The 24,585-nt window shown below is 47.1% G+C and overlaps 1 protein-coding gene across 2 annotated transcripts in view; it reads right to left on the reverse strand.

Moving 5' to 3' along the window:
- Positions 1–4,484: 4,484 nt before the first annotated feature.
- CD81 (CD81 molecule) overlaps positions 4,485–24,585 on the reverse strand; it is an 89,591-nt gene continuing 69,490 nt past the window's right edge. The window contains exons 4-8 of one of the 2 annotated variants that reach the window (XM_006022031.3): positions 20,187–20,261; positions 15,672–15,779; positions 11,688–11,771; positions 10,939–11,031; positions 4,485–8,905 (exon numbers count right to left, since the gene is read on the reverse strand). In XM_006022031.3, coding sequence (XP_006022093.1) covers positions 8,843–8,905; positions 10,939–11,031; positions 11,688–11,771; positions 15,672–15,779; positions 20,187–20,261 — 423 coding nt within the window. In that variant the 3' untranslated portion in view covers positions 4,485–8,842. The remainder of the gene's footprint in view (positions 8,906–10,938; positions 11,032–11,687; positions 11,772–15,671; positions 15,780–20,186; positions 20,262–24,585) is intronic. The other variant, XM_025202115.1, reaches the window with a different exon arrangement.

Here is a 24,585-nt window from a genome sequence, read left to right on the forward strand (position 1 = left end):
CTTTCCCTAATTTTGGGGCGGCAGGATTTTGCATAAAAACACAAAACCAAACAATCTCCGACTAAAAAAGAATCAAGATTTTCTCTGATTTTTTGACAGAGCCTTCCCTTTCCTCCCCCTACTCCCCCCAAAAAAGAAAAATGCAGACAAAAGTGAACTTTTAGTTGAACTATTTTTCACTGGGAAGATGGAGAATTCCAGAGGAACGCTGGTAGGTTCACAGGAACATACTTCACTGAGTTACCAGGTAAAGCAGCCCTGCCTTGAGCTTTGGTCACCCATGCCACTGAGTTTGGTACTAGAGCAAGGTAGTTCAAAGCTAGCTTGAACTAGTTGAGCTGTGATCACTCCATTAGATCACAGCCTAGTTGAGCTGTGGTCACTCCATTGGATCACAGCCTAGTTGAGCTGTGGTCACTCCATTAGATTGCAAGGTAGATTTACCCAAGGTTAAGTCTTTGCAAATGCCAAAGCTGTTTATCTGTTCTAAGGTTTCCTAGGGCTTGAATTTAATGTGGGTAGACCAGATCCAGCCATGTCTTTTCATGGCACTGGATGAAGTCATCTCTTGCTCTCAAAAACTTCTCTCTCTCCGATTTAGTTAAAAATGCATCTCTACCCTGCCTTCAAAGTAATGGATACTTACATTATCCTCTTCCCCAAGCAGTGATCAGCCTTAGCACTGCATGTAGCATTCACCCGGTGTGGGTTAACTGAGGAGATGTTTGTACGGTGTTCTTCACAACCATAAGTCCTAGAAAGGTTTGGAAGATACAGGACTAAATTGGTTCAATGCGGACAGGCTTGACAGAGTGGGGGAGGTACTTTGACTCTCTCCCACCTTAGATTCACTGCTGCTTAGACACCCTGTCTGCCCACTTCAGTAACTAATCCTTCCTTGCTGACAACAATAGCACCCTGGCTCCTTGGCACTTTGATCCTTCTAGGGTGCTTTCACTGAATGCTGGAGGTAGGCCAAATATCTTTCCTTCCTGTTTTCTAGGTTTCTTCCCTCTACCCTTATGGCTTTGGCATTTTGCCTTCTTGCAAGGAAGGTGAACAGCAAGAGGTTAGCAAGCAAAGAAGTACCTTATGGTGATGCAAATGTATCTGCCAGGTATGAACTTAGGCTGAGGGCTTGCCTATTTCACAGGGATCTCTAATAGAAGCCTCAGCCAGTGACAACTTTGACTCCGAGGTCCAAAATCAAACATGAACCAATGACTTACACAACTGTAAACTTACATGTAAATACCCCAAAGTGTGCCAAATGAATGGTCTCTCCAATTTGCAAGGCCAAATCCTGAACGCAGCAACACCAGTGTAAATCCATACCAACCTCATAGAACTCAGTGGCTTTATTTGATATTGCTACCAGTGCAACAGAATTTAGATCTGGCCACAGTGTAATGTCTCATACTTTTGTTCCTCAACTTTCAGTTTGTAGTTGGATTTGGTAGGTATGTGTACAAAGAACTGGATGGTGGCACTACCGGGCCCCATTCGCCTTCAGCAAAGGCAGTTGTCTGCTTTCTTGCCACCTGCTCTGTTCATTTCTGGTAACCAGAAGTTGCTTCTTTGGAAGGCAGCAGATGGGTAAAATGCTGTAGCAGGTGAATGTGCTCCACACACAGAGTTCAGCCAGAGAACTGTTTGGAATGGGAGAGCTGGTTCATATTATCCTCTTCCTTCTGCACTAATATTGTTTGCTTTTCCACATATAGCTTATTAAATTGCCTCTCAATAGGGAAACAGACTTACACCATTTAGAAATCCCTTGCTGACCCTGAAATGTTCTTTGCTGGGGAGAGGTAGGGTTTTTTTTGCTGTCTTATGACATCAGTAACAGTGATATGGGTTATGAAGTAGAGCTGGTTAAAAAAACCCAAGGTTTTATTTAAAAACATGCAATTATCATTTGTTTCTGGGGGAGGCAGTTCTAAAGAAAAGCCCCCAAATTTTCAGTTTCATAGTAGTTTGGGGTCAGAAGGGACCTGAACAGATCTAGTCTGACCCTCCCCACTGGCAGAACCACACACTGGGATCACATGACCCCACACAGGTGTTCATCCAACTTCTTTTTTAATTTACCCAAGGTAGGAGCGAGGACCACTTCCCTAGGAAGTTGGTTCCAGATCCTAGCTACCCTGACAGTGAAATAGTTCCTCCTAATCTCTAACCTGAACCTATTCTCCAGCAGCTTCTGGCCACTGTTCCTCATCACCCCAGGTGCTGCTGGGGAGAATAGGACCCTTCCTAATTGCTGCTGATCTCCCCTAATGGGTTTGTAGGCAGCCACCAAATCCCCCCTCAGCCTCCGTTTGCTGAGGCTGAACAGGTTCAGGTCCCTCAGCTTCTCCTCATAGGGCCTGCCCTGATGCCCTCCAACCAAGCAGGTGGCCCTCCTCTGAACCCTCTCAAGGCAGGCCACATCCTTCTTAAAGTGTGGTGCCCAGAACTGGACACAGTACTCCAATTGTGGCCTGACCAATGTCGCATAGAGAGGGAGTATCACCTCTCTGAACCAGCTTGAGATGCATCTTTGGATGCATGACAAGGTGCGGCTGGCTTTGCCAGCTGTGGTCTGGCATTGGTGGCTCATGTTCATCTTGGAGTCAATAATGACTCCAAGATCCCTTTCCGCCTCTGTGCTCACAAGAGGGGAGCTCCCCAGCTTGTATGTGTGCTGTGGATTCCTTCTCCCAAGGTGCAGCACCCTGCATTTGTCTACGTTGAACCCCATCCTATTACCATCCGCCCACTTCTGTAGTCTGTCTAAATCTAATTGCAGCCTCTCTCTCCCTTTGAGTGTGCCTACCTATCCCCACATCTTGGTGTCGTCGGCAAACTTGGACAATGTGTTTTCCACCCCCTCGTCCAAGTCGCTGATGAAGATGTTGAACAGTGTAGGCCCCAGGACTAAGGCCTGAGGGACCCCACTATTCACATCGCACCAGGTCGAGTACGACCCGTCCACCACCACTCTCTGGGTGCGCCCCATCAGCCAATTTCTGACCCATCCAACTGTGCCCCTACCTGTGGTGGGAGAGCTGTCCTGGTCCCTGTCCAAGAAAACAGAGACAAAGAACTTGTTCAAAATTTTGGCTCTCTCATCTGGCGTAGCCACAAGATTACCATTTAAGTCTAGCAGAGGCCCTATGTTACCTGGTGCCCTCTTCTTACTCCCAATGTATTTGAAGAAGGACTTTTTGTTGTCCTTAATCCTGGTCACTAGCCTGAGCTCCACCCCTGCCTTGGCCTTCCTAATGGCCCTCCTACACTCACAGGCCAAAGAGGAGTATTCCTCCTTGGTGATCGCCCCTCCCTTCCACCAGGTGTATGCCTCCCTTTTGGCCCTCAGGCATTCTCGAACGCCTTTGCTGAGCCATGGGGGTTTCAGAGCACTCTTAGCCCCCCTTGTCTCTTGAATTTTGGTTTGAAAGAACTCTTTTTTTCTATGAAATCCCCAAATTTGACCAAGAAAGAAGTTCTCATGAAAACTTCCATTCTCAAAAGTCCATTATAAAGGCATAAGTGACTTCAGTTTCTTTTGTTCAGGTTCCTATGGTTGGAAGAGCTTTCAAAGAAATGTAAATCACTATCATAGCTCCCATACAAGACGGGGTCTCTCCTATTGTAAGGCCTTTCCCATTGTGGCTAAGCATACAGGAACACAATAGGGCTGTAGTATGTCCTGAGAGTAATTCACGACTGACAGTGCCCCACTTGGCATGCAGCTCAAAGGGTGGACGGCCAACACTTCCCAGAAAAAGAAAAACAGGCCTCTTTAGGATGCTGGACACCTATTACCATGGGTTTAGAGTATCTTAACCCAGATGTAAACAGGTCAATAAACTGTACTTCTTGGTGTTTAAGAGGAGAGTAAGTTAAGCAGAACCATGTTTGGGGACTGCATGGAAATAGGAGGTTTATTTCCTGAGATACTACCTGGATCCATCTATTGTGCTTGTTCTGCACACAGATTGGATGCCAGATTGAAACAAACCACTACCCCTTGCCAGTTTATTTCTCTCAATCACACACTTGCCCAGAGTTTAGGCACTGCAATGTCAGGTTATACCTGCCCCCTCCCTCCCCAAAAAAGCCATCACAGGAATAATTTTCATAGGGTTCAAAAGAGAGCTGAGAAAAGGCAGTGTGATACTCCAAAGCATGTCTGAATCTATCCCAATCATGCAGTTACTCCAATAAAAGAGATCACCCACAAAAATTCTTCATGTCTCAGGAATCACTTTACCTGCTTCTGGGACTAAAACAGAGCACCACTACCAAGATGTTCTGGAGCGAGAAGCATCACATGTAAAGGATGGCATCAAGGGGCATTTAAGCAGGCCATCGTCTCTTGGCTCTGGCATTCAAAATGAATGACAACTGTAATACCCTCTTTATTCACAGACGGGATCCATCATCTTTAGAAAGAAACAAAAGCTTTGGCAACAGTGAAACAAATCTGCAAGCAAAGATTTGGGTTTTCTTTATTTTTTATTGTTTTTAAATACTATTTTTTTTAAAATTCATTATGTCAGACTGTTAACATTCAGGTAAACAAGCAAGAAGACAACAGATGGGCATGATCTCTTAGCATAGGCACAGCCATGGCGAAGGGCTGCTTGCATTCCACTGCCTTCCTCCCTTCTCACCCAAACAGTTGCACCTCAGTCTCTTTGACACTCCCTCCGTTTCCTCAAAGGCATTGGCCTGGAGCCCTGGAGCCAACCTGGCACACCTGTGCTGCCCAGGTCAATACGTGGGGCAGGGCAGGGAGGGAAGGGCAGTTGTGGGATCACAGCACTGCATGCCAGCCCCTCTCATCCAGAACAGGGGCTTCCTCTGAAGCTTCAGGGTGGCAGCATCATTCAACGACTGGGCCAACCTGACAGATCAGAAAGCTGTCCCACTAGGTTAGGAAAAAGGGGCTCTTTGGGATAGTTTCAATTGCTTTTTAGCACAAATTTGGTTTAGTCACCACAGGTCTCTGAATTTTAGTCCCCCCACCCCCACGCCCACCACCTCTTGGCATTTGCTCCCCCACTGCTGCCCCTCCTCTCCAGGCACAACCAGCTGCAGCAGCCATTGCCCTTGGTGAGCAATATTTGCTTTACCTTACGCCCATTCCAATGGCCCACGCACAACATCTAATTTTTTCTCTTCCCTCCTCCATCGCCCCAGAGGCTGCTTTGGCCTATGCTGTCAAAGCCTGGTTGATGAAACATCCTGGCATTAAGGTTAACTGGTTGTAAATGGCAGAGGTTGGTCACACTATGCGTGCTATGAGAAACATTTATTAAAATTGGTTCTTTTTTCTTCTTTTCTTAAAAAAAAACAAACACAAAAGGCAGAAAGAAAGAAGTTAAACACAGCTTTGTGGCATGCTCCACACAGTATGAAAGGATTCAAGCATTCAGTTCAGCTGGCAGCAGCTCTGTTTGACCTTCCACCACGGTCCTTAAGCCCAGCCCTGGGTAATTCACTACTCTTGGCCTCCCCATTGAAATGGGGCCTCACTCCCCTTCCTTACCTTATGACTCTTAGTTGTTATTTTCTCTAGGACGAACTTTCCTACAGGTTGAGTATTTATGGACTAAAGCCTAGTACTGCAAAGCCCTTCTGTCATCTCTCAGGTGTTTCCAGGACCAGGTCCCAGATCTGTGTGCGTACACACATAGGGATCTGGGACAGCAGTTCAATAAAGCAATTTGATCTAAATCAGTTAAGTCTGATACTACATCCATCCACGTTTATCTTAAACTGGTTTTGGCTATTTTGAAAGCGGTTTATGTGCAATTAACTTCTGTGTGTTACAGATTTGAACCAGTTTCCAATCACTTGTACTGGTTTATGTCTAACTTCTGTCCCTAGCCACAGAGACAGAAGCGTGTCTCAGAGGAAGTGTAAGTGCTATAATCTTCTCTCACCACCTCAACTAAACTTTAGATCCTGTTTCCTCTCACATCATCCTACTCATATCCACCTTATCAGCAGTTGAGACAGAGAATACCAAATCAGTTGCTTTAGCCATTTCTCAACTATTTGGCCATTCTTAAGCATGAAAGCTGCTACATCTATCTCCTTTTCTTTCTCATCTGCCCCTCTGTCTGCTCTCACTCCCCCCCCAGCAAGCTAGAAGACACAGGAATACCTTTAATAATGTGAAGGGAAACAACCAAATTATTAACATCACCCAGTGAAATTTATCTCACAGCCTTTTTCTGTGTCCCCCCGGGTGCCTCTCTATTAAGAGATGCCCTTCCTCTCATTGCAGTCGCATTGGACCTGTTCTTTCTGGTGGGAGGCTGCACAGGTAGATGACAATTCATGGGTCACCCCTGAAATTATAGAGATGACCAGTTACCCTCTGTTACTCTGTTTTGGCATGACAAAATCCAGTGAGCCCAGAATAGTGCTGACCAAAGATACTTCTTGGGCTATAACCCTCCATAGTCACCTCCTCCTGCCTGCTAGAGCAAAGGGCAGTTCCAGTACTTTAAAATGATAACAGCCAAGAACATGCTTGAACTATATTTCTTTGCAGAAAGACCCAGTGAATCTTCAAACAGAGCTTTGGCTATGTACATGGTATCAGCTGAATACTGAACAATATCAAAATATATGGTATATAGGGGAAAAAACAACTGAAATGCTTAATGGCATATTTATACACATTTACCAACAGTTGACAAAAAGGTGGCAAGTTACACATCCATTCTGTATGCTAACAACCCTGATGTACACATATGTAAACACATGCTTGGTTGATGCATAACAGTATACATATAGCCACGTATCAAGGAGATAACCTGAAAAATCTACACTGGTGGTAGGGGAATGGGGGAAACCTGGTGCACAACCTGTTTTTGTTTCCAAAGCATGCAAAATAGACATTCAGGGCAGTGTTGCTTTAAGGCTATTTCTAAGGCTCAATTACATCTTGTCCAATGCCCAATCAATCAAGGCTCTGTTTGAGACACCTTCTCCCTGGATTGTGAACTAGCACAACTTAATATATCAATATTTTGAAAGCCCCTACATGCTATGAAGGCAAGAAGGGGAAAGAAGGGGGAGGGAGAAAGAAGCTGGATTGATCAAGTTGCCTCATTGTAGGAGTCCTTCATTGTTTATACTAGTAGCACATTCGAAGGGTGTGTATTAGCCTGGGAAGAACACAGTTCTCTTCCCCCCAATTCAGATTTGCAAGTTTAAAACGAAGCACAATCCAGGGATCAGAAGGGTGCTGGAAGCATGCCTGTATGGAAAAATCTCACATCCTAATCAGACTGGGGGGTGAGTAACTCTGCTTTCTGCTCAGTCAATAGCTGAGAGATACTAAAGTTTCCAGCTCAAGCGCCAAAAGAGGTAAGGGAAAAGCTTTACTTAAAAATATATATCTATATATCTATACATATAGAGCATCTTTTAGAGACACATACTAGCTTTATTACACAGAATTTGGGGCACCCTTTCCCCTCTATGTACATGGCAACAGCTCTCCTGTTAGCTAGATAGATTGGCATACAATAAAGGCCACACACATTTGGTTGGGAACATCTAGCTTGGGTTTGAACCAAAGCACAAGAGGGCACAACAGCATTTAAACCAATGCCTCCTTAAATCCTGCATTTCCTGTCTTGGAGGAGTTGGTTTCCAATGCTTCATGTCAGTTTAAAAAAGGATTTTTAAAATAACCTTTATTTATTTATGTATTTCAACTATCAGGCTGTGGTATTTTTCTGGGAGAATGACAGCGTAGTTACAAAAGGACCACAAGTAAGCAAAATGGCGCAAACAGAACTATGATGAAAATATAAAAATTAGTTCTGAAATAAATGGAGAACCCCTCGAATCATCTTGCTGAAGCTTTGTGGAGGATTTTTATAGACCAGGCCCTAGAGCTTTATTCTTTTTTTTATCCTTTTCAAAGTATCATACGTACATAAGCGTTCATTTAAAGTATGAACACAGCACCTGAGTGGAAGTTACCCCTTCCTCCTGCCACTCCATGCAATCGGACTACAAAGAAGCATTCAGTCACTTCTGGAATTTGAAGAGTTTAGCCCTATGGACTCACTCCCAGGTTGTGACCCTGTGAGACACTTTCAGCCCAAAATGAATGAGTCAATTTGTTTATTTAAAAGAGTTACAACCTCCTGGGGAGAAAAAGAAATGTTAATAGCTTAAAATTATAACTCTTTGCTTAACAAGTCACCTGTGTACCTAGCAAAACAAATGGGCCTCACAGGAGCAATCTATCTCCACCCTGTCCCTTTGTGATGCATCTCAGCTATCAGGCTATACCCTTGCCTCTCACATCTATCAGTTTGCAACAGCAAATCAAATTTTCCTGTAAGCAACTAAGAAATGCCAGGAGTTGGGCTGGTGGGAGGGGGAGTGGGAAATGAGAAGAGCAACAACCCTGCTTCAGTTTCCAATTACTATAAACATTAGCATTTAAAGAAAAAAAAACAAGGCAAAGGTGTCCATCATCTTCACAACAAACTAGGGAGCTGTCTGCTCTGTTCCTCTTCTATACCAGCACCATTGCCAAAATAACATGAAGGGTAAAGGGCCAGACTTGCTGGTACAGTAATTTTTACTACCACACAAAACTGATGTGTAACTAACTCAGCCACAAGGATATGGGAAGGTTTTATTTATTTAAAAAAAAAAAAAAAAAAAGTAAAAATGATAAGTACTGTACGGTAATATTGGAAGTAGTTATATACATGGTTTTGTCTTTTGTTGAAATGTCTCCTGGTCATGTGGTGGCACTTGGGGATCCTTTAGCGCCATCATCCCCACCCCTCCCCCTGCAGCTCTCCACTTCTCAGTACACGGAGCTGTTCCTTATGCCACAGCACAATACCATGCTCAGGATCATTTCGAAGATCTGTGTGGGGAGACAAGATCACTGGTAAGGCTCCGATTTATAAACGTCTTGATGACCTCAAGCTCTTCCCACCTGCTGTCTTCTCTTTCCATCCAGAATACTCCACTATGCTCCTCCTGGGTCTCCTGGGTCTCCCTTCCCTCCAGGCTGAGGACACATCTACCCTTCATCTTCTACACATCATCTACCCTTCTTCTGCACATCTACGCCTGCCCCCACTTGTTTGTTTGTTTTTAAATGGAGCCGTACTTTTGGTGTCTTTATTGCATCAGACAGCTGAGCGCTCATGAAAACGGGAACTGGAATGGATGAGGAAAGGCAATTTATATTATTTCCTGGTAGGGCTGTGCGAAGTTTCGCTGGCTGTTTCGTTTTGATGCTGTTTTGACTCGTTTTGAACTTGAAACAGCGAAATTGAAATGAAGGGCTTTGAAACAGCCTCGAAATGAAACAAGGCCAGTCAGAACGTTTTGAAAGTTTTGAAACGTTTTGAGTTTCGAAGCAGCCAGCCAGGTGGTGGGAGGCAGGCAGAGCCAGTGCTGCGCTCCAAGCGGCTCAGCAGCCCCATGTGGCTCCATGTCTTGCCACCTCCCACCGCCGGGCTGCGCTCTGTGGGGCTGGTGGAGCCTATTGTAGCACAGTGCCATCTCTGCCCACCTCCCACTGCTGGGCTGTGCTCCAATCGGCTCCACCAGCCCCATGGGTCTCAGCCCAATGGTGGAAGGCAGGCAGAGCCAGTGCTGCGCTCCACCTCCTGCTACTGGGCTGAGTTTCACAGGGCTGCAAGCCACTGAGAGCCAAGTCCGGTGGCAGGAGGCACTTCCCTCTGCTGGGCTCCATTCCCAGTGCTGGGAAACTCAACTTGGCTGGTGGAGGAGTCTCAGGTAGCAGGAGCAGCATCCTGTCATCTGACAGGCAGATCAGGGGCCTGCCTGCATTGCCAGGAGGGCTGCAGGGGCTCTACCAGACTCCTCCTGGGGATGCAGGCCCCTGATCTGCCTGCCGGATCACAGGATGCTGCTCCTGCTCCCCACCTCCTGCTTGTCAGCAGCTTGGGGGGTAGGTTCCTCGAAACCCCTACACCTAATCTCCTTGAAACATGGGCTTGAGGTGTAGTTTCCTAGAAACCCCTACACCTAATCTCCTTGAAACATGGCAGGCTTTATGCCCTCAGACAGGGCTACCATCCCTGCAAGTTTAATCGGAATCAGGCAAGAAATGACAAAGCTATAGGCTGTTTCGTGCTTCCCCATTATAGCTTATGGGTGAAACTCTGAAACAGCGTTGAAACAGCGAAACCGTTTTGATGAAACGGAACAGAACAGTGATTTCGAAACTAAATGAAACTCAAAATGAAACACTGTTGCATCGAAACAGAAGTCTAAGTGGAATGCTGCTGTTTCGCACAGCCCTATTGTCCAGCCCAGTCCAAGCACAACAGGCACAGAGATGAGGAAAGATGCAGTATGTTACTGGTTAGCTCACTGGAGAGTACACTATGGGAAAGAAAGCTAACTCCTTCCAGCTGGAAGCCTTATGGGTCAGTATTCTCCAATCCAAGAACTACAACGGTTTCGATGCTGGGCAAGGTGGCTCAGAAGATTACGGTACATTTCCTTGCAAGTAGAAGCTTGAGTTTAAAAGTAGTTTTGTTTACAAATTTAATCTTGTATACCTCTTGCCTTTGTCTCAGGATTGCTCTATCACAGACCCACCATTCAGCTTAGCACAGACGCACGCCTCAGAGGGCATAGAGCTGAGGTGCACTAGCACAGATGTGGGAAAGGAAGAGTTTGCTCTCTCCCAACCTGGACTAAACAGTAACCTGGCTTGGGGGAAGGGAAATAGAAGCTGCAGGTCAGTACTGGGAAACTCCTCTGCATTTCTGTGGGGTCAGCTGTTTAACCCCCTGCCTGCACCATGCCTGAAGTCACCCAGTGCTTGCTTACTGGCACAAAAAAGTTATTTAGTATTTTTAAAACCGAATCCCCTGCCCCTGAACTCTAGTATGCCACATCACATTTCTCACTTACCATGATTACAGCTACCACAATGGCAGCAATACCAATCAGGTACAACTTCCCAGAGAAGAGCTCATCAATTTTCTGGTGACAGTTGCTGTACATCTGTTGTACAAAGAGTGGGAGAATGCATGTCAGCCAGCCTCATCTCTAACTATGCTCTGCAAAACATTATATAGAAAGCAGCAGAATGTGGGATTTCTGGCTACTCCCCCCATATGCTCAGACCATGAAACATGGTCCTGGATGAAGTCAGTGACTGAACTCCAATCGATTTCATCCCATGCTATTTTACAGCACCTCAGACTGGACAGGAAGCGGCAGGGATGGGCATATTCAGTACACCCACAGTGAAATCTTAAGGAACATGCAGCTGAAGTCTTCCTGACCCTGGAGTGCAAGAGCATTTCAGCAAGTAGGGACCCAGGCTCTGCCTTTCTGTGGCAGATGCTTGCATTGCTAAATAGCCCCTCTACTTCTGGAAGGATTCCCAGTGCTGAGGAAAGGAATTCCTGAGCCCCACTCCTTCACTATTCCCACTTACTTGCCCTCTCCCGGCTAGCAGACAAGGAAGGGGTAGTTGCCTGAAGCCCTGCTACTGTCTTCCCCTTTGTTGTGAATGGGTTGATTTCTCCACCAAGGAGATAGAGTAACCCCTTCAGCCTAATGGGGCGAGTTTCTGGGTGTGTCACAAAAGTATAGAGGGACTCTGTGAAACTGCACTCACCCAACATCATACCAAGGAGAGAAGCAGGCCTTACCATGTTATCCTTCTTTGGGCATATGTCATCCCTGAGAAGCTGGGTGAATGCGCTTTCCAGAAGATTTGTACCACAGCAATCCAGCTGCACATAGTAAGAACACAGTGTTAGCAAGATGCAGATATTTGTCTAAGGAGGTTCGGAGATAATGAACTCATTGGACCCAGCCCGTTCTTGCTGGATGTTTTCCAATGTCACAGGAATCAGTTTGGCTTGTATAGAGGGAATCCAGCCTCCAAATTAAACTTCTGATTTACATGCAGGATAGTCACTGAATATAATAATCCCAGATGTTCATTCCCAACCTGGAAGATTCACAGCCAGAGCCTGTTTCCTACTCAGCACAGGACATGTTGAGAAGAATTCATCTGAGCTGAACTTCCATTCCATTGCACTTACCTGAATCCTGGGAATGCAGAAAAATAACAAAAATGACTTCATCTTGGTGTGGGCCAGGTTTTATAGGGCTCCTTCTAAATGATCTAGTCTAATGGTACTCAGTCTTTTTGCTCAGTAGTGCCTGATCTGTCCATAAGCCAGATCTGACTAGTGGTCCAGATCTGGCCCCTGCGGCAGGCACAGATCCAGCTGTGCAGAGAAGGGAAAGGGGCAGTCCAGTCCTAATCCAGCCACTTATGGCCTAGCCCCAACCTAGCCCTGCAAGTAAAGAGAGGGTGGAAGGAAAAGGTGGTATGACCTGGGCCTAATCCAGCCATGCGGGGGGAGAGGGCATGCTCCAGCCCCAAACCCACTGTGCAGAGGGAAGGGGGTGTGGCCCAGCTCTGATCTGCCGTGTGGGACTTGGAAATCTGGCAGCAGGGGAGGGTAGTGGTATTCTCCCTGGTGCCGAATTTCCTGACCCATGGGTACTGCATATGAAAACTCTGAAAGCTTGGACAGTGTCCCTTGCACAAAAATGCAAGACAATGGCTTGGGCAAAACTGGGTTGGGGTAACAAGACTGCCACAAGAAAAATCGAACTCCACTAATGGCTTGTAACCCATTAGGCATCGAGACAGATATTTGGCTGGGGCGATATGATCCCAGCACCCGTTCCTGCCCGGGGCAGGGGCTTGGACCTGATGATCTGTTTAGGTCCCTTCCAACCCTAAGTACTATGATACTATGAAACATTAGAGCCTGAGGTACCCAATACCAGCCCATACATAAAATAATAAAAGTAATGGTTAAAATTGTTGTTAGAGACCTGACACACTCATCACATGAGTATTTCCAAGCTAAGGAAGCCAAAGAAAAGGCTGAGCCAGTGAAGGCAAGGAAACTACATATGCATTTCAGTTGAACTAGCAACTAAAGAAGATAAAAGACTAAATATGCATCTCAAGAGAAACCTGTAAAAGATACAGGAAAGATGTCCTGTATGGGACACACAAATTTTTCAAAACAGGCATCCAATGTTTAAGGTATTACAAATGTCTCAATCATTCAATGTATGTCCACGGTTTTGTAAACAGACCATCACCGGTGCAAGCTACTGCAAATTTGCCCCACAGTTAAACAAATACCCAAAGACAGGATAACCAGTTGGTCTGGTAACCAATGCCTCTAAGCATCCTGTTTGACCACTCAGGACCCATCACCAGTAATTGACCTATAACTGCTGGGGCTGCAGAGAAACACAAGTCTTCACACCTAGACAAATCTAAAAAGAGGAGCCAGGCAATTTAACAATTGTAATATGATGGTCGCTCTTTTCCTCCCTGTTTTATTCAAACTTTAACTGGCCAACCATCAAGAAAAAAACAGGGGTGCACTTAGAGAGATTTTGGGGGCCGATACCAATAGCCAATTTTTAAGAAGGCATATTGGCTGATACCAATCTGATTTCCGATACAGCTGTGCGCAGCTGGTAAGTCTATTGTGGTGGAAGGGGAGGGCGGAGGGAAGGGACGTGGAGGGGAGGCGAAAATTAAGGCCCCTGCAGTGAGGGAGGGAGTGGGGCTGGTGCTGGGGCAGGCGCTGCCCAGCTGGGGAGGGGTGGGGCACAGGACAGAGCTGTGGCTCATCCAGGGACTGTGGGGTGGCTCCTGACACTCTGTACACCCATGGAGAGCATGGGGGGGCATCTGCCCCCAGATCTGTGCGGGGCAGGGCAGGCGAGGGGGGGTTGCAGATGCAGGCTGGGGCCGGGGCTGCGCTGGGCTCTTTCTGGTGGGGGCTGGGCCAGCTGTGCTTGGGGCTGGCATTGGTGGCACTGGAGGGGGCCTATGGGGCAGCATCAGTAGGACCCAGGGGGAGTCAGTGGCAGGACCCAGCAGCTACAGCAGCAAGGTCCGCCCAGCCCCAACCTCCCCCCCAGCCCCCAACTGGAAGTCTGGTGGAAGGCTTCTGGCCTGGTGACCCTGGGGCTCTTTCCTGCTCTTGTGCAACTCAGCTAAGAACACGGTGATCGCCCCAGTCCTCGGGGCCAGGCTGGTTTCTGCTTCTTCCTGAGGTCCTGGCAATGCAGCCAGGAATCACATGGTGCCAGAGTGATAGACTGGGGGTGGGGAGAAGCAACAGTGGTGGGTAGAAAAGCAGGGAAATGGCAGTGGTAGCGGTGGCAGGTGGCGGGGAATGGCAGTGGGCATGAGCACAGCAACAGCCAGGCAGGAGTGTGGGGCCTGTGCCAATGCCCTGAGGCCAGGGCCAGCCAGCAGGAGTGTGGGGCTCAGGCTGGCAGGGGCTCTACAGAGCTGGCCCAGCTCTGCCCCTCTCACTACTGGCGCAGCCTAGCCCAGCTCCATAGAGTTGGTAGGGGCAGCTGGGCCCATAGGGGCAGCCTGGGCCCTGTACTCCCACCCAGGTGTTGCTACATTCCTGCGCACTGCCACTCTCTCCCCAACCTGCTTCTGCTGCCACCGCCATTTCCCTGCTTTCCTGCCTGCTACTGCCACTTGTCCCCCCACTTCCACCCTATTTCCGGACCGCAGGATGCAGCAGGAACAGGCCTGGTCCGGTCCCTGCGATTCCTTGTTGTGTGGACCTGGCCATGCAGCTGGGGAACTGCATGGTGCTGGAATAGCCAGCGGGGGGTGGGGTGGGGAAGCGGCAGCAGCGGCAAGCAGAAAGGTAGAGAAGCGGCAGGAGAAGGGCAGTGGTGGCAGGCAGCGGAGGGATCAGTGTGGCAGCATCTGGGCAGGCAGCAGCACAGGGCCCGCACTGGTGCCCTAGGACCAGGGGCGGTAGGAGTGCTAGGCCCAGGCTGGCAGAAGTGCTGGGTAGGGGCTCCGCCTGCCACAGGCCCTGAGCACCTCAGAGCCTCACAGCCTGGTGCTGCTGCTGGTGGTAGGGGATGTGGGCATCCACACACCCCCATTCACCCTCCCCCACACACACACTCCAGCCACCCTCTCCCCTCCACACATGCCACAACCCTCCCCAGCCACCCCTGCCCAAACACTTACAGCCTCCCACAAACCTCATACCCACACCCCACATAGCCACACACATACAAACACTCCCCCACAAACCCCACACACACCCCCTCCCCCACACCCCACATACACATATATCCACACTCCCACAGCCCCCCACAAATCTACACCTATCCACCAATATACCCCCTCACCATACACAAGAATAAGACTTCATTTTAAGCTACTGTGCAATCACCTCTATGTACACTACACAAACACAAGTAAATCAGGACAAAAATATTTTTTGAAATCGAATGAATATTGTAGTAGATGTTTGATTTTTAGAATATCATTTGGTATTTTTCTGGTTCTGAGATGGCAAACCCCCTTGCTGAAAGGAGTACTTCTGGGAACAAGGGGAGGGACTTCTGGTGGCAAAGGTCAGGGCTTAGGGGCAGGACTTCCAGTCCAAAGATGGTGACCAGGGGCTGGGGCACCTGTTGAGGGGCAGGGCTACCCATGTGGCCCTCAACAGCTTGCCAAAACTCAAGCACCGTTCCATCCAAAATAGTTGCCCACCCCTGCCCTAGGACAACCCCATGGTTACTAACCCTCCTCATCTTACCGTTTCATGGAAGGTCTTCAGAACAGCTTTCCCATTGGTTGAATTGGGGTCTCCCTGAATCACTTGATGATATGCTTGGTCATAGAACTGCTTCACATCTTTGGCAATCTGCAGAAAAGGCAAGAAAAAACCTTCTTACAGAGGACATACACCTAAAAAGAGCTCTGTCAAACCCGTGTGGGAAGGAATAACAGTGCTGTCAGGCTACCCAACAAGAGGCATGCTGCGTTCAGTGCCACTCCCAGCTGAATAAGAAGTTTCTTTCAGATTTGGGCTATATTATGTATTTATATATAGAGGTAAGTAGTAGGGGCCTCTCCCTTACTGAGATCAAAATTCCTGCAGCTATACAATGTTCCGAAGGGCAGATGCTAGACTTCACTCATCATCTAGAATCTTTGGGCCAATATTTCCTAAAGATTTTGTGAATACTCTGTCTGTACACGCCTATATATGCTAAATGACTTACAGGATATGGACACTAGAGTCCCCTAGTAGCTTGTAGCACCTGGGCATCTAGATATTGTAGACGGCTTTGAAAAAAAATGTCAACTGTATTTGTTATTCCCAGATCAGCTATCAAAATGCAGCTCCCCCTGAGCCAGAACATGGCAGCAGCCAACACATAGCAACTCTATGCAGCAGCCAGGGGAGCATGGGAGAGTTCATACAGTCAGTGCCTGTGCCATACATTCACATTTGCTGAATCCTGAATGTTGATCTTATATACTCTCTCCCTTATGGCTTCTGAAAAAGCAGGAGTTTGGGAGAGAGACTTAAAAGAGCAGAGATACAAGATGAGTGAACAGAAATGAGGGACAGAGTATTTGGGAAACGTAATCTGCAGTGATCCATCCTACGCAGTGTGGAGAAGGTGAGGAAATAAATAAAATTAGAACTGGGGTTTCAATAAATTGTTCTTTTGTCCTCACCTTCCTTCCCAATGTACTAAATTTGAAACCATTATCTGCAAGTCAAACCTTTTATGAACAGAAAAAGGGATGGAATTGCCTCCCTTCCTCCACCTAAGACAAATCAGACATTGAAAACAGGGATCTAATTTCATAATAAAATGGCACCTCACACCTACTTCATTATGAAATAATCTTCCCCCAGGTGATATCGTTAATGGCGCTAAAATAAAGCAAAAGTGCACTGATTAAATGTATTCAGCAGTGTCTAAACTTGCCTGGTAGTCAAACACTGCTAATAAAATTTCCTCTCTGCCTGTGGTTCAGGATAAGTGCTCCAATACCACTGGCAGTAATTAGTGTGAATGACCGTTAGAGTCATTCAGCAGAGACACTTTCATAGAATGGGCTCGCCTTGGCTTGGGACTCTCCCAGCATCACCTCCCTTCTCTCTTCCCATGTCATTCAGGACTGGCATCAATAGGTGAGGGTAGGGAACAGAAACAGGTTGTCAGCATTGTTAGCAGGGACCTTCGTCCACCAGACCCCCTGGGGGCAGGAAAAACAGACACAGAAATCAAGCAGCAGCTGCAGATTCCTACTCCTTTGCATTAAATGCGTTTAATCGAGCCACATGTGGCTGATGCTGTTGCTTTCATCCTGTTGGAAAGAAAAAAAACCCTGAATCTTTATTGGGGGTGTTTATACTAGTGCCCATTTCTGCCATATGCGTGTGCCTTCCCTGCAGAGCCAGTAGCAGCAGGGGGGTACCTACAACAGCAAATTCCTAATAGGATTTCTGGAGTTTTGTAAATTTGTTAAATCTTAGACACTGAAAGATACCAGAAGTAATACCTGCACGATACACAACACCTCCCCCTTCCTGCAAAAGTGTTAATTTGCACCAGAGGTTGCTAGGTAACAGCATCCCAGGCACAGGACCTATTTAGCCACCAAGAAAATGTACCGATGAAGTAATGCATCTCTCTTGTGAATTAATGGTTGAGTGTCTGCACCCACAACCAGCTCTGAAACAGCTCTGAAATGGAATTGGCTACCACCTGCTTTTCTAGTTGAATTAAACTTCTTAATAAAGCAATTAATTTCTGGCTCCCCCGCAGATTCCAAGCACAAAGAGACCCGCAGATTCCAAGCACAAAGAGATTCCCTTCTCTGCTTCAGATCCTCGATGTCGAAGTGATCAGAATACTAATGTCTGGTTTCTTCCTTGCTGCATGACAGCTCAGGTTTTCGTGCACGGACAGTCTATCCGTAGAGGTTTTAATACAATAGGCTTGGCCCAGTTCTGAGGAAACCCATGAGAAGCCATGCCAGGAGAAAGATGGATGTTCCAGGCACTCATTGGTCAGGGAAGGTCACAACTCAAAAGACAGGAGCCAGCACTGTGTGTTCATTCCTCCACTTCGGGAAACTGTGGTATTCTGATAACCTGTAATCCCACTGGGAATCCTCTCTCCCTCTGTTATCTCTCTGTCCAGAAGACAAAGCCTATTGCTGTGCAAGGCTAAGGGCAGGGAGAGCTCATTAAGGAGATATTCTAGATAGAAATGTTAATTGCTGGCATGTAAATGGACCTCTATACAAGGTCACCCACATGCGTTTGTGTGAGTATGTGGAGGCTTAGGGAGCTGGCAAAACAGTGAGTAGGGACTTTGTGTGGGAAGCAAAAGGAAAGGATTCAGAGCCCTGTCCTTCATTCCAGGCTCCTCAAGACACATCTAAATATCTGGGTTTCAGGCTAAAGCCGTCTAGGAAGAGCTAACAGAACTCCTGTTCTCAGCCCCAGTGGGAATGACCATTACACTGCATCTACAAACGGATTCTGCCTTCACACCTCACGCTCCCTGTAACAGGGAACCCCTGAAGGTGGGGGAAGATAGGAAACCTGGGGAAAGCAAGGGCAGGAAGGAGTAGCTGCATATGTGGACTGAGCCAAAGACTAGAAAGGCTAGGCGCTCAATGAGGCAATTCCCTGCACCTGGACCCTGGGTGCAGATGTGGTTACATGGCTAGAAGAAGGCTGGGCTCGTGCATATAAACCCAGTTTCTGACCATGCAAGGGGGAGTCTGGCCCTGCAGGCAGCAGGGAGAGGAACTCCCAAAAGAGTGACAGACAGACAGAGACAGACAGACACCTAGGGCAGCTGGGGTAAGATGGCTCCAAGGGAGGTATGGCCTGTGGATAACATTAACCCTGAGTGAGGGAGACTTTTTGCTTGAGACTGGAGGACTTAGTCCTCTAGTGGCTACAGGGGTAGAAGTGGCTAGGAGAGCAGATTCAGATTCACAGAAGTTTAGGGCTGAAAGGGACCTCACGAGATCACTTAGTTCAGCCCCCCTGCTCTGGGCAGGAAAGACTGCTGGGGTCAAAATAACTCCAGCAAGGTGTGCGTCCAGTCTCCTTGGAAGATCTCCAGGGTAGGTGCCTGCACCACCCCCACTGGGAGTCTATCCCAGGGTCTGGTCACACAAACCGTGAAGAAGTTTTTCCCTATATCCAGTCTGAAACCTTCTTCTAGTTTATGACTGTTGCTCCTGGTTTTCCCCTGGGGCGCTCTGGTGAACAGCAGGAAGCTAGCCCCATGCTGGAGAGGCTGAGTTTGGGAGGATGCAACTGGAGCCCCAGGAGGGGCTGTTGTCAAGTCAGGGATCATGCCTGGGAGTTGAGGTTTTAGGCAGCAGACCAAGGCTGAGGGTGCGGCCAGAGCAAAAGAGTTCCAAGGCTGTGGCAGCTGAGGTCCCAACAGGTGCTTGGAAGCTTGAGGGAGCACTCCCGTAAAAGGAAAGCACTCGAGGGGGAAGCACAGGCCCCAGGCAGGGTGACCCTGGCTGTGAAGGTAGAGCTGAGCATCAAGGTGACCAATGAAGCCCCCTGACCTCAGGGACCGCATCCCCAACAAACCAAGGTAATGGCAGTCATGGCACTGAGAGACTGGAGGTGACATTGGGGCCGGGAAAGAGCCAGCAGATGGCTGGACTCTGGAGGGGGCCATCAGCTGCCAGGGTGGCAGATCCCCACTCACGCAGCAAGCAAGTCAACAACAATGTGGTCTAAGCTTCAGAATAATCTAGAACATGTAACACAACCCTTTTGAAGAACAAATGATACACTCAATCCCATTTTTTGGGGTAATCATGCACCTTTACCAGGCTATCAGCCTAAGTTGGGAGCAAGATGCAAGAACTTTGCTTCATGCTTTGTCCTAGGGTTCACTGATATTCATCTTTGCACACCCAGGTGTGAGGCTGTGCAAGGGTCCCATTCATTGTGTTACTGATGCTACAGTGGTAAGCAGAGACCAGGGCACTGTTCTAGGCACTGTATGCTGACTCATAGTGAGGGACACTCTCTGTAGGGCAAGATCAAACAAGGATAATGTTATATTAAATAACTGGGGCATAGAGAGGTTAAGTGATTTGCCCAAGATCATATACCTTTGGTGATGGTTCAGCTCCTGGTCTCAAGTCTTCTTTAATGCCTTAAACTGAAAGCCACCCTTCTGCCAGCTGGGGCAGAACCACAGCACAGTCCTACACAAGCACATGATCACACAGAGAGAAAGGTTTCAGGGTTTGCTCTTACCTGGTCTTTGTTGACAAATCCCCAGATTCCAGCAGCCACTTCACAAGCAAACAGGATCACCAGGCAAGTGAAGAACTGTGAAGAGATCGGGAAGAGGATACTAATAGGCTTGACAACAGGAGAAAGAGAGGATTTGGGGATGGAAGCCTATGGTTTCATTGGATAAAGAGTCTGCATCAGAATCATCCCACAAAAGTAAATATAGCTCAATGGATCAGGAAGGCAACAGGATTTGGTGTTTTACGGCAGCAGTGAGAGAAGCCCCCTCCCCTCCACACATACTCATACCTATGCCCATCAACCCATTATTTTTACTCTCCTGTTCCATGCACAGCCCAGGCAGGAAAAACCCCTTGAACAATTCCACTAGTTATCAGGCTGGGGTGGACCGTAGAGAGATTAGCAGAGATGTGTCAATAGGGCAACTGGGGTGGGGGGCTCCACTGGAAGAAAGATTATCCTTCTAGGGTTATGGGGATATTTTGGGCAAGATGTCTCCTTTGACACAGCTACTCAGGTACTACTAGCTCCATTCTGGCATATTTCATCTGATGAGAAACAGTGGTGTGTCAGTGTGTGATGTATAGATGGCTATCAGCATTCAAAGCCCTGCAAAGCTGCTGCATTTTTTTTTGCATAAGCAGGAACACAGACATGCCATGTTAGTCTGTAAATTGAATATGCTACTCATTCTCTCCAACCCCAACAAGCTGGAACCTCTTTCCTTCTGGATTCCAGTAACACCTGGTGATGGTGTGTTCAGTTTTCCAGTCTGGCTCTGGGAGACTTTATTACTCATAAAAGAGAAGCTAAAAATCACATTCATTAGGAGTCAAGGACCAGCTAGTAGGATTTCCAGTACCATTCCTGCAGGGAAAGCAAGGGAAGAAGAGAGCTGTGATCACGTCCCACAGCTAACTCTGCTGTCCTTAGACTGATTCCCCTCTGGGAAAAGTTTATCTACAAATATTTCTCCTATAAATTCAAAGAAGATGGGTGGATATGTTTGTGAAAGGATATGGTGGGCAGTGATTCTCAACCAGGGTGCTATGGAACCCTTAGGTATCATGAGATCTTTTAAAGGTGCCACCAAATGTTAGCACAGTTAGGTGGGCAAATATGGCATGCAAGATAAACCCAGAGATTACAAATAGGAAATCACAGCATCAAAAACATTAGGGCCTGATATGGTTTTTCTGAGTTATTTGCAAGAGAAAATTTGCCCTGTTATTTTTCTGTAGTCAAAAAACTAGTGAAAACTTGCCCCCTGCCTCCCATCTCCCCTGCCTCATGCCTGCCAACCCATAGCCTCTGGTTCCTGCCCCCTTTCCCTCACCTTCGAAGCCTCCACCCCTTGCCTGCTGTCCCCCCCACACCTGCACCACCAGCAGGCTGTATCCCCACTGCAGCCTGGGCAACGAGCACAACCCCAGCCGCTGAAGCAAAGGTCTGCAGGGTGGGAGGGAAGCAGCAACAGGGGAGCTGAGACAGGGGATGGTAGGGGTCCAAGGCTGCAGAGGAAGAATGATGGGGAACAGAGAGCCACTTAGGTTCCAGCTGACTCAGGGTTTGGGCCAAAGCTGCTGCCTGGCCCCTGCCACCTTGTACTCTGATTCCCAGATGAGGGGCTGTAATTTCCCCATGGTAAATGGCAGGGAGGGGAAACCTCAGTTTGGAATTAAATATGGTAATTAAAAAACAAATGCTGAAAGGCTGCTGTAATTCCTACACCAGACACTATGGCTTACATTTGTGACCACTGTCCTTAAAATGCATTCTTAATCACGTTTGTGGAAAGATACAATTTCTGCCCATGTTCTTGACTGAACATTTGGAAATCCAAGTGGAGTTGCCACCCAGCCAGAATCTAGGCTGAACACACTCAACACCAAGGTTGTCCCCGAGTGGAACTTGGCAACCGCAGTCGGTGTTGCACAAAGACTCATGTAGTGAGACGACGCAAACCTCCCTCCCACCCAGCCATCCCGTAGGTAAGTCCATCGTATGAAAGAATATTTTTGTAAGTCATTTCTATCATTACTAGCCATTCAACAGTTCCATCTCCCAGCTTTGTAACAAATATTTCTGATAAACCCTCATTCCCTTACTCAACTTAGGGAACTGTGATCATGGGAGGGGAAATAGCTTCATTTCCTAGGGAGGTTAATACTTGGCCTCTAAACAGTCAATGTAAACACAACACAGCAGGAGTATCAACCACTACTTAGGAGGTACTAATACAAAGCACCTATAGCTTTCTCTGGTAGGCAAAGGCAAAAGGAAAGAAAGCACACAGACAGTACTACTGATCTCTCCCAAAGCCAGTGGTTTCACTACTGGGCCTCAAGTACATTCAGCTGCTGTACATTCAGATGCCTACCTCCTAAAATCTCCTTCTAAAGTTTAAAGGGAGACCAGGGGTAATTCAAGTCCTATAGTCCTTTGCTTTGGCAAGGTCCAGCTGACACTGCCATCTCATACTCAATAAGGCCCTCAAAATGAGGCTACCCCTGCTATAGTGGCCTTCCAGTCTCGCTAATACAACACTGTTACTGATATTTTCATGCACAGATCCCAAATCCATTGCAAAAACAATCACTGTTCCTCTTGCACAAATGTGGGAACAGCGGTGCACAGATATTGAATGGCTTGCCTTCATTCACCAAGCAGGTCAGTGGCAGGGGAGTAGAGGAATGGCTTCCTCCAGTTCTACTCCAGTGCTCTATTCATTGGACTACACGTACACCCACTGTCTTGCCAGAGATGGCTGGGCACTAGGGCTCCAACCTGTTTCTTCTTCAGAGCAAAATAATCCTGTAAAGCTGCAACAACATGGAATAAACACACTATCAGTTCAGACATGAGGGTCGACTTGCACATTTCTGTGATTCACAGGATCATAGAAAATTAGTGTTGGAAGGGACCTCAGAGGGACATCTATTCCAACCCCCTGCTCAAAGCAGGACCAGCCCCAACTAGCTCATCTCAACCAAAGCTTTGTCTATCCGGGTCTTAAAAACCTCCAAGGATGGAGAGTCCACAACTTCTCTGGGTAACCTGTTCCAATGTTTTACTACCTTCCTAGTAAGAAAGTATTTTTTTTCTAATATCTAACCTAAACTTCCTTTGCTGCTACTTGAGACCATTGCTTTTTGTTCTGTCATCTGCCATAACTAAGAGCAGTTTAGCTCTATCCTCTTTGGAAAACACCTTTCATTTAGCTGCAGTCTGCTATTAAATCCCTTCTTAGTCCTCTCTTCTCTAGACTAAATAAGCGCAGCTCCCTCATCCTCTCCTCATAAATCATGTTCTCCAGCTCCCTAAACATTTTCACTGGCTTCCGCTGGACTCTCTCCTCTCTGTAGTGAGGGGCCCAAAACTGGACACAGATGTGGCCTCACCAGTGCTGAACAGAGGGGAATAATCACATCCCTTGATCTGCTGGCAACACTCCCAGCAATGCAGCCCAGGATGTCATTAGCTTTCTTCTCAAAAAGGGCACGTTGTTATCTTATATTCAGCTTGTTGTCCACTGTAACCTCCAGGTCCTTTTCTGAAGAGCTGCTGCTTAGCCAGTTGGTCCCCCAGCCTGTACCCACAACATGGGAGTGTTCTGTCCTAAGTGCAGAACTTTGCACTTCTCCTTATTGAACCTCATGAGATCTCTTTTGGTCCAATCCTCCAATTTGTCAAGGTCTCAATCTTAGCCCTACCCTCCAGCGTATCTACTACTCCCTCACAGCTTGGTGTCATCTGCAGACTTGCTGAGGGTGCACTCTATGCCATCTTCCAGGTCACTGATGAAGATATTGAACAAAACCAACCCCAGGACCAACCTGTGGGGCACGCCACTTAATACCAATTGCCAACTAGACATCTAGCCATTGACTACATGTAGCCATTTTTTTTTATCCACCCTACAGTCCATTCATTCAATTTGTACTTCCTTAGCTTGCTTGCAAGAATGTTGTGGGAAACTGTATCAAAAGCCTTGCTAAAGTCAAGGTATACCACATCCACTGGTCTCCCCGCATCCACAGAGCCAGTCATCTCATCATAGAAAGCAATCAGGTTGGTCAGAAATGACTTGCTCTTGGTGAATCCATGCTGACTGTTCCTAATCACCAAAGATACTGGTTTCCCAATACAAAAATTGCAGATTCTCCGATTAAAAATTGCAAATTCTCTAAAACCCCAAAATCCATGATTAAAATGAAAGGTCACTATATATATATATATATATATATAGAGTATACAGTTGAACACAATGTTTTATTGATATATTTATAGGTTTAAAATAATTGGGAAGCCTACCAGTGCCTCAGTCACTATAAAAAAATAAATTCTAAATACATATATACTTTGGCATTTGATTTTGGGTTTTTCATTATGAAAAACC

This window comes from Alligator sinensis, unplaced genomic scaffold, assembly GCF_000455745.1.
Source record: "Alligator sinensis unplaced genomic scaffold, ASM45574v1 scaffold983_1, whole genome shotgun sequence".
NCBI lineage: Eukaryota > Metazoa > Chordata > Crocodylia > Alligatoridae > Alligator > Alligator sinensis.